The 15,363-nt window shown below is 39.4% G+C and overlaps 1 protein-coding gene across 3 annotated transcripts in view; it reads left to right on the top strand.

The window, feature by feature from the left end:
* Positions 1-15,363, top strand: part of SLC26A5 (solute carrier family 26 member 5) — a 32,904-nt gene that overhangs the window by 6,310 nt on the left and 11,231 nt on the right. For all 3 annotated transcript variants that reach the window (XR_006168305.1, XM_042815783.1, XM_042815784.1), the window contains exons 3-8: positions 5,264-5,477; positions 7,164-7,303; positions 10,516-10,626; positions 11,178-11,359; positions 11,846-12,010; positions 14,224-14,376. Coding sequence is in view for 2 of the 3 variants with exons in the window: in XM_042815783.1 (XP_042671717.1) it covers positions 5,323-5,477; positions 7,164-7,303; positions 10,516-10,626; positions 11,178-11,359; positions 11,846-12,010; positions 14,224-14,376 (906 nt within the window). In the remaining variant the exon portion in view is untranslated. The remainder of the gene's footprint in view (positions 1-5,263; positions 5,478-7,163; positions 7,304-10,515; positions 10,627-11,177; positions 11,360-11,845; positions 12,011-14,223; positions 14,377-15,363) is intronic.

Below are 15,363 nucleotides of genomic sequence, written 5' to 3'. Positions count from 1 at the left end.
TCTGATAAGAGATAACATTAGATACTAATAAATAATCCATGGAGTAAATCTTTAGAGGCTAAAGTCCCGAGTGTTATTTATTCATTTTTTCTCTAAGGAGCACGAAGTATAAAACACCTCTTTTTGCACAAGGGCTAAGTTTCATAGTCTTTTAAAATTATCTGGCTAGTTACTATTTTCTGAGACAAGGATCTCAGCCCCTCGCATCTTATGATTGCATCCTTTCCAGTGAGTAAAGCATCAGTTTGTTAGGGGAAAATCATGCTGAACACAGCAGTCTGAGGCAGGTGAGGCTGTTGCTGCTCCTGCACGTCTCCAGGTCCCATGAATGCCAAGGCTAGAGATGTATTCCCAGCAGGCACACAGCATACGCAGTATATTTGTATGTGTGACCAGCCACACAGATTAGACAGACAGCACCAACTATCTCATTCTCCTTCTCTGTTTAAGCAGGAAGGAGGTCCACATTGGTAATAGGTATAAATTAATAGATATGTCCATATCTGTTTGTATCTCCAAGGTGGATCCCTCTAGCAATTGCACTTAGACATTGAGGGTCCTGCTGCTAGCTGTTGCATCCCTGTGTCCCCAGTTGCTGGCAGCTGCTCACACATGACCCTGAGGCCTTCTCCAGTTGCTAGAACAGTTATCTGTGTACACATATGTTTGATCAGGATTCCCCAGCTTCTGATAGCTGTTCTGCACCAGGCCCCAGTGCTCTCACCCCCAGAGTGGGCTGGGGCCCCCCTGGTCCCAGTGCTGATCCCTATGCTGCTCTGGGCTTGTGCAGTTGGGCTGATTGCTCCTGCAGTACAACTGGAGTGGGTGTATGGAGGAGCTTTTGTCAATGCTGTCTATGCAGGCATCTCAACCTTTCATGTGGAAAAGAATGGAAGTTTTCTGTCTGAAAGCTGGATTGGTCCTGATTGTTAGATTTTTTTTTTTGAAGTCTCCCATGAAACCTCTGCATTTCTTTCACCTATACAGTGAAAGCTCTGGTTCACAAGTTATTTCTGAGTTTGTGAAGCTTTACCAGAAGACTGCAGTTCTAAGACATCTATTCATTAGTGTATTTAGTGGGAGTAGCAAAGGAGAAACAAGGATGATAAGTGCAGTCCAAGAAAACTAAGAAAACTCATTCTGTACATCCCCACCCAGTCATTTTACATCTGTGTTGTGCTTGCTCAAAAAATAATTCAATTCTGGCTTGGTATCATTTTATAATTACTTAAGATGATAAGTAAAAGGGCATAAGGGCTGTGAGGAATGAGGTCAGAGAGAAAAGAAAGGAATGAGAAAAGTCATAGTTCGGAAAATTGGCTCTTGGGATGTTAGCAACAGACCCTGCAATAGCTCTGCCTTTCAGTGTACCTTTGGTGGAGCATGTTTTCTGAACAGTGAATTCCACAAGCCCTTTGGCTGATGGCAGTCCCCTTTATTTGTAGTCTTAATGGTTTTTAAATACTTGATAAACTTGCAATCCATGATCAAACTTGGAGTTCCTCAGCACAGATGCATTTCTCTAGTGTAATGCTGTATTAGTAATTTCCACCCATGCTTTTCCAACTTGTAAAGCCTTCTGTGCTTAGCCACCAGAAGGAAGGCTTTCTGCTCCTTTAAAACAGGCAGGTCAATGGATCTGTCATTGAACCTTTGAGTTGTAGTAGGCAGATTCAGGTACATTCATGTTAGATACGTGAGGTTAGTAACAGCAGTGCCCCATTCTGAAATTATAACTCTCTTAAGGCTGCAGTAGTGGTGCAGTACGTTGTTCTTCATGTCTCCAGCTTTTTTTTTTTCCCTTCATGCGTTGTATTTTGAATATAAGCAACAAGCAAGTATCCACTGTATGTGTTTGAATGTCCACAGCAACCAAATATTAGTTCCTTATAAATTTGATGGCTGTATTCTCATTTATGTAAACTGGATCAAAAATTACTGTCATCTGCAAGATCAGTGTAGATGGCTTTACAACTCTTGTTTATCACCTACGATTGTGAAGAAAAAGTGCTAGATTACTAGTGAGTTAGGTGTTATAAAGTGATATTTGTTTCCCTTTTTTTTTTTTTCTTTGACACCTTCAATTTGATAGTAGCAGTAAAGACATAAGAACAGGTTTTTATCAGTCTGATAAAGAATTGGTAACTCTTAAGTCTTTTGCATACAGCTTTTAGCTACTTTAGCTTAACTTTTATCTGGCTGATAAGATTAATGGCAGCGTTTCTTAGCAGCAAGTTAATTTTATCCTTGCTATGAAGTTCAAAGGTTGTCCAAGAACAGTATTCCACTATTAAGTAAGGCTCACAAATGCTGGAAGATCACCTTTCTCTTCCTTAAGCTGAGGGTCTGGGAGTTTTCAGAAATCACTGTAATGCTGTGTCCTCATGGGAATGACTCTCGCTGTTTTTCTTCTTCCTTGGGCATGCTGAGAGTGAAGGCGCAGTCTGAACTTATTAGTCCTGCATATTTCTGTTGGCAAATCCTAATACTGGTGGTCAACAGACATTTGGAGGGACGCAGAGCTAGTCACAGAATGCTGCTCTCTCTGGCTCCTCAGCTACTCAGTGGACAATATACATTATCTGTGGTAATATTGTCTTTACACAGCTTCTTTCCAGATGATTAAATCTCAGCATTTACAGGTGCATGGAGTAATTTCTCTCACGGGCAGGACTTTGTGCTTCCTAGTGTTGAACTCAGTGAGGCTCCTGCCTGCCTGTTTCTCCATCCCATCAAAGTGCTTCTGAATAGCATAGTGGCCTTCTACCAATCTTGCTTGAGCTCCTGTTCATTGCAATGGACAACTCTTGAATTTGGAGGAAGTGATCTTCGATGATCAGCCAACTCTCTAGGATCCTTCTCTCTGTGACCATATCCCATAGCTTCCAAGGCCTGGGACTGTGATTCAGCTGTATGTCTTGTTCCATTCAGGATCCTTTTAGTAAAGCACTGGAACTGGTCATCCTGAGAGGTTGTTGATGCCCTGTCCCCAGAGACATTCAACGTCAGGCTGAACAGGGCTCTGATCTAGCTACAGGTGTCCCTGGTCATTGCAGGGGAGTTTTTCCAGATAACCTTCCAACTCCAATGTTCTATGATTTGATGATCCTGAGCTCCCCTATCTCATGGGCACTGCAGCCAAGGCTTCTCCCAGGCTTCATGTTTCTGACAAGTTCTTCCTTGTTGGTAAGCATCAGGTCCAACAGGGCACATCCCCTTGTCAGCATCTCCATCACCTTTATCAGGAAACTAATCACTGCACTCTGGAAAGCTTCTGGGTTGCTTGTGCTCTGCTATGTTACATTAGGGCAGTTAGCATTTCAGTTATTTTAGAGTTCATGCGTGTCTCATTGTCTGGAACAGAGCAAGATGTGTAATGGGAAGTGGTATTTGTGGGCAGGTAGACTTTGATGCAAAAAAAAAAAAAGTGCTACAGATGTATATTTGGCTAACATCTTAATATGGAAAGTAATTGCTTGCAGTATGTGATAAGATACATCTGGTATCATGAAGGTGGTAGAATAATCCTGTTCTAATGTTGGCTGGACTCAGATTTGAGAGTTACAGTTTGCTAAGCAATAATGTGAGAAAATAAAGTGTCATTCAGACTTCCCCGTGACTTGAAACCATGTAAAGACTGGAAAGAAGTTTGAAATGCATTTCAAGAGTACAGAGCTAACATGAGCCTTGAGTGGAAAATTCTAGCACCTTTGTCAGACTAAAGGCTCTGGGAGTAATATTGGTGCTGGGCAGACTGTATTTGCTGAATCAGGACATTGGACCAATCGTGGTTAGCTTTGAGCATTCAGGTGGAGCTTGTTTAATTTTTGTGCAGTAACCCTTTTCTAGGAAAGTACTGATGTACAGTCAAAAACTAAGCACCTCTGGGTTAGCTCCCTTGGTTAAAGGCAAATGTGCTTAAACACCTTGCTGGACTTGAGCCCAAAGACCTAGTTCATAACAAGGGCTTCACCCCCATTATTTAAAGGGATCAAACCGTAAGTAACATCTCTACCCAGATTAGAATAATCGTGGTAAGATTCAGTTTAAAATACATGTATTTTTTCCTTATTAATTCACAGTGTATCAAAAACATCAGTGCTGTCTCCTCAAATTCTGGGTTACAAGAGCTTAATTGAAATCCGTCTTTTATTTTTAAAGCCAGTTTGGAACTCACTTTTTCCTAGGCTTCACTGTATTTGTGTGAACTTTCTGTCTTTAAATATAGGGGTAGCCAGCACCTCTACTTAATGATGTAGCAGTTCTGTTGTTTTGCTTCCATAAACACGGGGTACAAAATGACCAGGGGTATCACCCTGGAGAGAAGAAGAGTCTAAGAGAGCTCTGAATTATGAGTCAGAGTTCAGATTGTGAATGACTGTGATTCAAAGTTGCATTTATAGAAGTAGCCACCACAGGGCTAAGTAATTAGCAGAGGGTGTCCTGAACATGTTCATGTGTTTATGGCAGTGGCACCCCATTTTAATGGGTGTAGGACTGAGAACAGCAGTATCATAGAATCATAAAGTTGTTAAGGTTGGGAAGACCAATAAGGCCACCTGATCCAACTGTGAGCCCAACATCACCATGCTTACTAAACTGTGACCCAAACTGCCACATCTGCACTTTTCCTGAACATCTCCACCACCTTCCTGTGCAGCCTGTTTCAATACCTCACCACTCTTTCTGCCACCTGAAGAAACCATGCCTTGAAACAACAGTTCTTTGAAAGCAGTGAATTGTACGTCCTTCAGATACTTGCTGTCTGGAAAAAGAAGCCTCTGAAAGAGGGAAGAGGAAGCAGGGTGGAGGTGCAGGAGGCACTGGTTATCTGGAAAAGGAAGTAGCTTTTCATTGTTAAAATTGAAGTTCTGTGTTCTGGAGATGGGTGTTACTGTTTGTGAGTAAGCAGCAATAAAGTAATCTCTCTTCGATATTCACATTTCCTTTAGAAGCTGAGGAGGAAGAGGGCAGATAAGCCCAAACATATCCTTCCATTTTTGCATTTCTGCAATTATTTACAGAGTAATTAATGCAAAAGCTTTCTTTACATAGGAGAAGCATAAAAATAGTGGTTTCCCAGTAGTAAAGATAATGAGTGTAATTTACTTACTTACTATTACTGACCATCTAATTAGTGCTTTTAAACTTTATTCATAATTCTGCTACCTGGCTCATCAGAGCGCACTCTCAGAAAGGAAATTCCAAATGAGATGTTCAAGCAGCAACGTTCACTGACCAAACCTTTTTTCTCTACTGCCAGGTTTTGCTGTGGAGACTGTAGAGCAATTCTTCCTTGGCTCCTGTTCGGTGAGATCAGCTATGGAAGATGCTCAAGAAAGTGGAGGGTGTCTTGAGCAGAATCAGAAGTATTGTGTGGAGAGGCCAATATATAACCAAGAGATCTTGCAAGGACAGCTGCACAAACGAGAAAGAACACCTCAGAGTTTGAGGCAGAAAATTGAACATTCTTGTCGGTAGGATTTTGCATCTTATGTTTGTTTTATTGGTTAGAACCATTCTAATTTTCTTTTCATACACATAGGTGGTAGTTCCTTCAAAGAAACCTGCAAGATAGAAGCAATAGTTCTAGTTTGATTATTCACCAAGACTGTGATGAAGCTGTATGCGTATTTTTATATGTAAATATGTAACTATATTACAAACTGTTGGATAAACTAGTTGTATTACCTTCATTAAAGTGAAAAGAAAAAATATACAGAATAGGAATGCAACACATAAAATTCATAGGACCCAGAAAAAGTCTGTCTTTTTTATGTGGAAATACAGCCAAATGTGCACTTCACATGAGCATTTCACGGAAAAATTGGAGTAAATGACAGCTATGTGGAACTTAAGTTTTTAGCCTAATGAGAATTTAACAGAGGTAGTTTGTAGCTTTTAACTAACTGCCTTGTAATCGTAGTCAGATGGTTACGTGTAAAATGCATTTAACTGTGCAACTCTAGCATCATAGTGCCAGAGGATAATGAAGAAAAGCTCCTTATGGTATAAGTTTTCATTAGCTTTACGTTTATGAGTGCTTTGTCTGCAGAGTTGACTCTGTTCCTTGCCAGAATGTTGTTCTGCCTGACTGTCTGTCTGTGAAATATTTGTGTCCCCAAGATTTGACACTTAGAGATTTGCTTTGGTTAGTTGAAGGACTATTCTAATGGTATTGGCACCTAATTCCACTCCCAAATAATGTCCCAAATAGAAATTATGTAGTTCAAAATCTACAGAGCAGAGGGAATTGCAAGAAGTGTGCATGATTAGTTTGTCCCTCACTTTAACAATGCATTTCTTCACTATGCCATGTAGTCCCATGACAGTTTGGGATTATTAACAAATTTCTGCAGTACTCTCACAGTTCCTCTACACAGAGGAGCATTTATATGCTTCCAGTGTTATATTTTTAACACAGGGTTAAACTTTCTTACCACACTGGAATCAACATATGGTGCATGGTAGTGCTGGATAGAGAGAGATATTTCTTGGCTCTATTCATTTGTCATGGGTCAGGGTTTCAAAGATTAATAACTCTGCTAAAATACACAAGGATCAGTATTTCTAACTTCAGTGCCTTTCCTTTCGTGGTAAAGGAAGACTATATTCTCAGTTAGTTTTAAAATTAGTCTATTGGTAACAGTGATAGTAAAAAGCACTAGTAAAATAACTTAGGGGAAAAAAAAAGTGTAATAATGTTATTACACTTGTGTAATACCGTAAGTGACTTTAAGTGTAAAGTTATAATAAAAAGTATAAAACATCCAGACAGTAAGTAAGAATAGGAAAAAAAATTACAAAGTATCTTGAGATCTATGAGGGAAAAACACTATCTGAAAGCAAGTTGTCCTCAGGGATTGTTATTAGACAAATGATCTCAGGCAGAAGTATTGTGTGGCTGCCCCACTGTGCATAGACTTGAACAGTTTCACTTCCCTCAGAATTCCAACCTCACGAGATCGTAAGGCCAACATGTGATAAAGGACTGAAGTAACTGGAGTCATGATTGTTTGTGCTTAAGCTTTGTACAGAAAACACTGTAATCAGGAATCTGAGTCTGTGTTTAATGGAGCTGTTATGCTGCATAGAAAATAAAGGTCATAATTTTTTTTTGAGCTGCTAGTGTCAAACTTTTTCATTCTGCTTTGTCTTTTCAGTTGTTCTTCTAAGAAAGCCAAGTCTCATCTTTACAGTTTCTTACCAATTTTAAAATGGCTTCCCCGTTACCCGGTGAAGGAATACTTACTAGGAGATATTATCTCAGGTATAAGCACTGGAGTTATGCAGCTTCCTCAAGGTGAGTACCTCTGTGGATCTATTCATTCTCTGCTTTTCTTTTTCTGTGTTTGCTTTTATGCTAGTGATTGGCTTCCTGAATGGGTGCCCATGAAAATGGCATGGGTCTTTCAGATGTGTGTGCCTGGAGGTCAGTATAGCATTCAGCAGACAGTCAGTAAGGAGGATGCCCTGAAAATTGCATGTCACTGTAAAATATTTTAACTCTGAAAGAATAACTGTTTAGTTTAAGTGCATGTTTAAACCTGTGCTTAATGCACCTAATTATCTTCTTATCTCCTCATCATGAAAGTTGTTGGAAATTTCCCACAGAGTGTAGCAGTATCCAATGGATGTAATAGGAATCATATTTCAAGAGTAGTTCTGGCAGGATATTCCATAGGAGAGCAACTGTTGTAACCAAACTGAAATAATTCAGAGAAGAATGTGCAAGAAATCAGAGACTTCTGTCTTAAGGATAGAAGTCACCATCTTAAGCTACTACCACCTATTAGATACATCGCATATTAGACACATCTCTGTGCTGATGTAGTAGTGGGCAACAGTTGGCATGGTGAAAATAAATCAAGAGAAACATACGTAACAAGAATGAAAATCTTTGGACTTTCCATTAAGCTAGTTGGACGTATCACACCTAGTAGAGCCAGGCTTTTAAGCTGGAGCAGATTCTGTAGAAGAATAGGAGGGAAACTGTATTCATTTTAGTTCTTGGTGACTGGGCTAGTGAAGCCTTTTGTTAAATCTGAGACTATCAGCAATTTCAGAGCTGCTGCAGTGTTAAAACTGGCATCATTTTTACTGGACTGTCATTATGGGGTGCCATTACTTTCTTGGGAATGGCAGTGTCATGACAACAGCTGCTGTCCCAGTAGTTCTTGGATTAGAGAGGATCCTTGATTTTTTTTTTTTATAGAGCCCAGTCCAGCGGGATCCTCATGTTAAGGATAATGAAGCATACAAAAGTTTACTTAAGTTTAATTAAGCTTTGGCTTATTTCCTATTTCTGCTTCACTCATTCCCATTTAGGCTGAGGCAGGTCTGAAGAGTGAGTCTGTAAATCTTAGAAATCTAGATTTTTATGGGATGATCCATTAAGGCAATGAAATATCCTAACTTAGTGCAATTGACCTTTTTAGTTTTGCAGCTTACCTGATTAATGCTTTTTTTTTTTTTTTTAATAATTGAAGATTCTTCCTTACACAAACATAAATATCACATAGCAGGGGAGTTGAAACTAGATGATTTTTATAGTCGTTTCAACCCAGGCCATTCTATGATTCTATTCTATGATTCTATCTTAAACAGATCAGTGCTGTGGTGAACTTTTAGAGAAATCTGTCAGGCATTAGGCACAAACATTGCCATGTGTATACTGATGTACAGTTTATGTGATGAACTAGATAAGGGCACTAAAATGTAAGTGGTCAGCAGTGAACTTTAAACTTAATGTTGTAACTTTGTTTTAAACTAAACATTATGCTTTTCTTCAGTGATTGCAGTCATACCCTTGAACTGCTCTTGATCTTTCCCTTTCTGAAAAGGCATAAGTTGAACTCCTGTTTTTCTGGAAAGGATGTAATTATAGCAAGAATGAGGTCAAAGAAGCCTGGGAATCTTGCCAGGTTTGAGCAGTGAACTCCTCTCATGTCAATATCTCTTTATTTCCTTGGCATTGACAGTATTTTAAAAAATGCCAGTACAAGTGAAAAGGGAAGAGAATAAAAGGGTATTCATAGACCCACCTTCCTACTTTGACAGCACTGGTTTTTAGTTCCAGTCACTTTTACTGGTAAGTTCATTGCATTATTAAAGGCCAGGATGTTGTGGTACAGGATGTTCTGTTGATGCTCTTGGCGTGAAATAGCCCCTGGGACAGAGAGTACGTACATGTGAGGTGAGTTTCAGAAGTACTTAATTAAAAGCTCATTGCTGCAATAAAATAACAGTATCATCAATCCAGTTCTGTTAGAAATATGAATTCTTGGATTGGTTAGGTCTTGGATGTTTTGGGCATCAGCAAGTTCCTGTGAGATACTGAATTGTGCAAGACTACTTGGATGACACAGAAGATTTCTTCCTGGTCTGTTCTTTTAGGATAATCTCGTGCTTTGTCTCTGGATTTAAAAATACATTAATAGAGAGGTGTTGTAGAGTATCAACTAACTCTCCTTTATGGGCAAAGCACTGAATCCTTTAAGTGTGATGGACTTTTGAGCTTTTCAGGCTCAGACTGGAGCAGTTCACCAGAATGTGGTAACAACACAGCTTCTTTGTGTGTTGTGACTCTGCACTTGTCTAGCTGAACTGGAGAACAAATCAAGCCAGGATGCATCATTCTCTATAGTGCAAGTCATGTAAAACTACTGGATATGCTGAACTGTTCAGTGCAGTTACTCTCCATATCATGAGATGCACACCATCTGCTAGTGAGTGCAGTCCCATGGTAAGCACTCATACAGTCCCATGGAGTGAGAGCACTGTGAGAGGTGTCCCTCCCTGGCTTCCCTCAGTGCTATTCTCCCACAGCTTTATCCTCATGTTTGCCAGCTCCATCAACAAATGGGAATAGTGTGGATTGCACTTAGACTGCAAGGGACTGCATGTCTTAATAAGAAATCAATTTCATTTACTGAATATACTGGAAGGAATACGAACTGTAAGCTCTTTGTCTTACTGGATCATAAACGATGCTTCCTTGTTTCTTATACACTCAGGAACACGTTTTATGGATATGTGAAGTGTTATGTAATCCCACACGTTCTAGGAAGAGGCGAGGAAGAAAGTGTTTGGTCAGTTGTAAGATGCCATGAAAATCATGTATGATTAAAAAGGAGGAGAAAAATCAAATGTGTTCTGGATTTCTAATGGTGAAGTGTTCACTCATTTTTTGAGAACAAAAAACACAAAATGTGTTAACTGCTTCTTCTTAATCTTCCAACCAAAGATATGTGCACACAAACTAACAAACCCATGCACATCTGCAGTCCCTGTAGTTACAGACTTATTTTTTCCTGAATTAAATCACTCAAGTTTCTGGGCACCGTTTTAAACTACTATGTGTATTTATTTAAGAATATTCTCTGCAAGACTTCTCTTTACCTGTGATACGTCTCTGATGCTCATTTTAGACAAGTTCAGCTTTAGTAGACCTGAATTCTTTTGCTTGAAATTGTTTTTTTTCTGCTAACATATGTATTTGTGTTTGTTTTCTAGGTTTAGCTTATGCTTTGCTGGCAGCTGTTCCCCCAGTATTTGGCCTATATTCCTCATTTTATCCTGTCTTTCTGTATACTTTTTTTGGGACCTCCAAGCATATATCAATAGGTATAACTGTATGGATAACTGAAATTCTTTGTGTGTTTGTGCCTAACAAAGCTCTACAAATTAAGTTACATAAATAGAAAGTGTAGTGGTTTTCTGTAAACTCACATTTAAGTGAATAAGCAATACACAAATGTGTTGAGCGTGAGCAAGTTCTTTTATTGTTAATTTATCTATCCTGCTTGGGAAAGAATAAAGAGCTGGGGCGAGAGGATTGTGTTTACATCTAGAAACGTGTGCTATGAACTCCTGAACTATGATTTCATCTCTGTTGTCGCCCATCTGTCTGGCCATGAGTCTCTAATTTGCATAATAGAAACTGAGATAGAAAAATGGATGATGTTTACTTACCATAGAGGTCTGTGTTTAATATCTAAATAGCTTTAGTGATGCTGAGTACTGGAGTAACTTCTGTGACTAAAAAATATGCTATTTAGATGGAAGAATCTATTATCAAATAATTCCATGGGTCTTTGCAGTAGTAAGGAAGCTTGGAACTGTTCCTTACACCTGCCAGAATTTTAACTTATTATTTTCCTTTCCCCTTATTTCAGGCACTTTTGCTGTGATTAGTATGATGGTTGGTGGGGTTGCTGTGAGACAAGTGCCTGATGAAGTGATCTCTGTAGGCTATAACTCAACTAACACTACAGATGCCTCAGATTACTTTGGTCTTAGAGATGACAAGCGGGTACAAGTAGCTGTGACCCTCGCCTTTCTTTCGGGAATTATCCAGGTATGTGCACACAGTTTGTTGTAAGAGCTGCTGCCAGACTTGCAGCTGCAAGGGGCAGCAGATCTCATTCAACAGACTGATGCTTCAGCAGTGTGCTGTGTAGAATGCAGGCTGCTTCATGGCAGCCATGCAGCAGAAGTGGCTTGCAGGGAGATGCGTGGGAAGCAAGTCTGTGTCTGGGCTTCTTGGCTTGACTGGCAAAAACAAGACCTCCCTTTCATTCTTTCCTATCTTGTCAGAAAAGAACTCTACATGATGTTCCATAAATGCATACAACAAGCACCTGTTTACTTGTGTCTTGTGTTGTACCTGCCAGTTGAATGGAAGATTTGGTGCACTGATGGCTACTTCCTGAATCGAGGCTATGAAAGGGCCTGGGTCAGGCCTGCCTCATTTGGCTTGGGGATAAAAGATCTGTCTGCTATGTACTGCTGAGATTCAGATTACAATGAGAGTCACACAGTTCCCGTTTCTCTTCTTCATTAGTTGTGTTTAGGCTTCCTTCGATTTGGGTTTGTTGCCATCTATTTAACAGAGCCTCTGGTGCGAGGATTTACTACTGCTGCTGCAGTTCATGTCTTCACATCACAGTTAAAGTATCTGCTTGGAGTAAAGACTAGCCGGTACAGTGGACCCCTCTCAGTTGTGTATGTAAGTAACTACTTTCACTAAATATGTAAATGCCACATTGTCATGGTCTAGTACTTAAGTCCTTTTCTATTAAAAAAAAAATATTTTGCCACTAAGTAGAACAGTTCCTTAATATTCAAAACTTGGTGTCGGATCTTTAAGCGCTGTAGCAATATTTGAGCATCTTAAAGTGTATCTTGGGTGAGAATAAATCAGCACACTCCAGCGTGAGCAGATGAAACTCATTGCAATGGGTCTCTTGTAGGAAAACATCTGTCCTCCTAATGAAATACGAGCCTGAAGCTTTGTATGACAGTTTTACTGTAAACCAGAGATGTTTTCCAAAAGTAGGAAATGTTCTCAGAACTTTGTCCGGTCTGTATTTCTTGAGTTTCACACATGGTTCCTGATGGCTGTACTCTTCATTTCCTGTCTGTAAGCTGTTTTGCAGTGTGACTGGACATAAAGTGCTGTGCCATCATAAATGTACCTGTTCTTTAAAGCACTGGAAGAGAACTATTTTTTAAAGCAAGGCATTCCGTGTAAAAAGTACTGTGTATTAAAGACTATCAAATTAGAACTGATTGTTTGGAGCATACAGTGATCCAGTATTTGGCATAGCTCATAGCCTTATTTTCCTTACACCTTCTGTCTAATGCACAACATTTGATTCATAATTATAGGAGAGAAGAGAAACCATGCAGTGTAAAGCTGTTATTTGGTTAATATGACTTCAGTAAATTCAAAAGCTCTTGTTCACTTAAATTTAAAATTGACAGTGGTACTTGGAAAGAAACTTAATAGATACCTTACAGCAAAGTGTTGTTTAAAGGGACATTTCTAATAGAAATCACAACCAAAGCATAAATTAAAGCTTTAATTGTGATTTCAATTAGAAACATTGAGAGTGACTGAGCACTGGCTTAGGTGCCCAGAGAGGTTGTCTCCTTCTCTGGAGATGTTAAAAGCCACGTGGACACAGTCCTGGGTTATGTGCTCAAAGGGACCCTGCTTGAGCAGGGAGGATGCACTAGATGACCTCCAAAGATCCCTTCCAACCTCAATTGTTTTGTGATTCTGTGATTACTTTTCTTGTTGTTATGAACAACGGAGTTGAAATGCATCCAGATCTGATTTGCCTACCATTCTAGGAAGCTCCAAGTTTACATAATCAGTGCTCCAATTTTGCAGACAAAAAATCTTGAGTAGAAGGATAGGGAAAGTCTCAAGTATCTGTGAGAACCAAAGCTTTTAAACAGATTGAAGCTTTTTTATTGCTGAGCGATCAGTATTTCAGTTACAGTGGTGAAGGCTGTAGGAAATGTTTCTTGGAAATCTTTCTTGTGTAATTGCACAGATTCAACAATTTGGATGCAAGGCTACACAGGTTTGCTGAATTATTTTGCTAAATTATTACTTGCTGAATTTGCTGTTTAGTTCAGTAATATAGATATGAAGATACTAACTGCCAAACAAATCGGAGGGAAGGTGTGCATTTGAGGTGAGCTGCCAGGACTCTGATAATATCCCTGTAGTTGCTGTAGTTTTCCTTCTGTCTAAAGTAGAATGTGTACGTCTTCTTTCAAAGACCTCTCCAGGGGTCATTTATGTCTTCTTTTTAAAATGCTGTGGAAGAAGATGGAGTAATGGTTGGAGGATTTATTTACCCTCTAGTAACTTTTATGTTTCAGCAAGCTTACTTCTTTCACACCCTTTCTAATGGTGTTTTTCAGCTGAAAGAACTTTGCAGTAATGGCCAGTTGGTGCAAGATTGTTGTTATTTAGTCACATTGCTATGGTAACTTCAGTGGTGTTATCAGCGGCTTTATCCTTTAGAAATGGCTTTTGCAGCTGTAAATAGATGTGACTTGCCAAAGAATACTTGAAGGTATTAGAAGAGATTGGTATTTATTCCTTTCGTGTCGATGCCTGTATGAAATATGTGTGAAAATGCTGAGCATAAGAGATGAGATTTGGTCTTTTCCTGCCATTATAGCAATTGTTCTCAAATTTTTGACCCATTTGAGTAAGATTGGTACTATAAATGGTTGCAAATCTATTTCCCTCATTGAGATACTCTGAACTTCTGTATTTTGTTGGAACAACGGGGATTTGGGTGAAGCAATGATTAGCTGCAGTTATAGATGTAGAATAAAAACAGCAGTGGCAAACACCCTAAGAAAATTAATTTGAATAATTATGACCTTCATGGAGATACTCCTATTGTCTTACAGAGCCTAGTTGCTGTGTTTTCAAAAATAACAACAACCAATATTGCTGCATTGATTGTTGGATTAACATGCATTGTTCTGTTGCTGATTGGCAAGGAAATCAATCTCCGCTTTAAGAAGAAACTGCCAGTTCCTATTCCGATGGAGATCATTGTGGTAAGTCAGTTGTGAAATTCTGTAGCTTAATTACATACCTCTTCTAAAGTTGTAGAATTTTTGTAGAAAAAAATCTCATTTTTTATCAAGTCTTATGGGGCTTTAAGGTAACTTCTGTGGAATGTAATTTGTTGGAGACTTGGTCCAGTTGAGTGTTTGGATGCTCATGAGGTTTAGGCACTGATGTACCCAAGTTTTAGGCGTGAGCTCCCAAATAAGAATTGAGCTTTGGCACCTGAGTGAGTCTCAGCATGACATGTCTCTGAGCAGCATGAAGTACAAGAGCTCAGAATCCCCTCCTGAGAAAAGGTGCTTATGGATGCCTGTTCCAAAGGTTCTGCAGGGCTTGCTTTCTTTTTAAAATGCAGTGGTAGAAAGAGGAGCAAGAAACAGTGGGACTTCTTCCTTTCTCTATTTCTGAAACTTCTCTATGCATGGATTTTAGTGTAGTCTTTTAAAATACAATCAGTCCTGCAGTCAAGTATCAGACCATCTTACTAGTCCACATCTCACATTAACTTTCACTTTTAAAAGTGTTTGGATTTAAAAATGAGTTCTCAGATAACTAGAGCTAGCAAACAACCTGCACGGAATCACAGCCAAGGGAGTAGGTGAAGGCATGAGGAATGAAGAAAGGAGGTGCTTCTCAGAGATGATGGAGGAGATGCTTTAGAGTATTGTTTAATAGTAAGGCAATAGCATCACAATCTTAGACCTGTAGCTTTCATTGCTGCTGCACCTGTTATTTTTGCAGATAACATGCATACTCTGCACAAGAAAATATGGCAGCGGAATCCTTCTCTTGCACTGAGTTTCCTAATACATGCTGTTCTGTGGTGCTGTTTGCATTTCCTAATACATGCTATTCTACCTGGGCTTAGCTCAAGCAAGGGGTATTTGTGTGATTTGGATGATACCACAACATGCTCCATTAATTGTCTCCAGCAAATGAAATCAGCAAGGGTTGAAGGTGATGAATGGAAAACT

This window comes from Centrocercus urophasianus, unplaced genomic scaffold, assembly GCF_019232065.1.
Source record: "Centrocercus urophasianus isolate 14NV4802_14NV808 unplaced genomic scaffold, USGS_Curo_1.0 seq_15, whole genome shotgun sequence".
NCBI lineage: Eukaryota > Metazoa > Chordata > Aves > Galliformes > Phasianidae > Centrocercus > Centrocercus urophasianus.
This window is presented reverse-complemented; position numbering and strand designations above follow the sequence as displayed.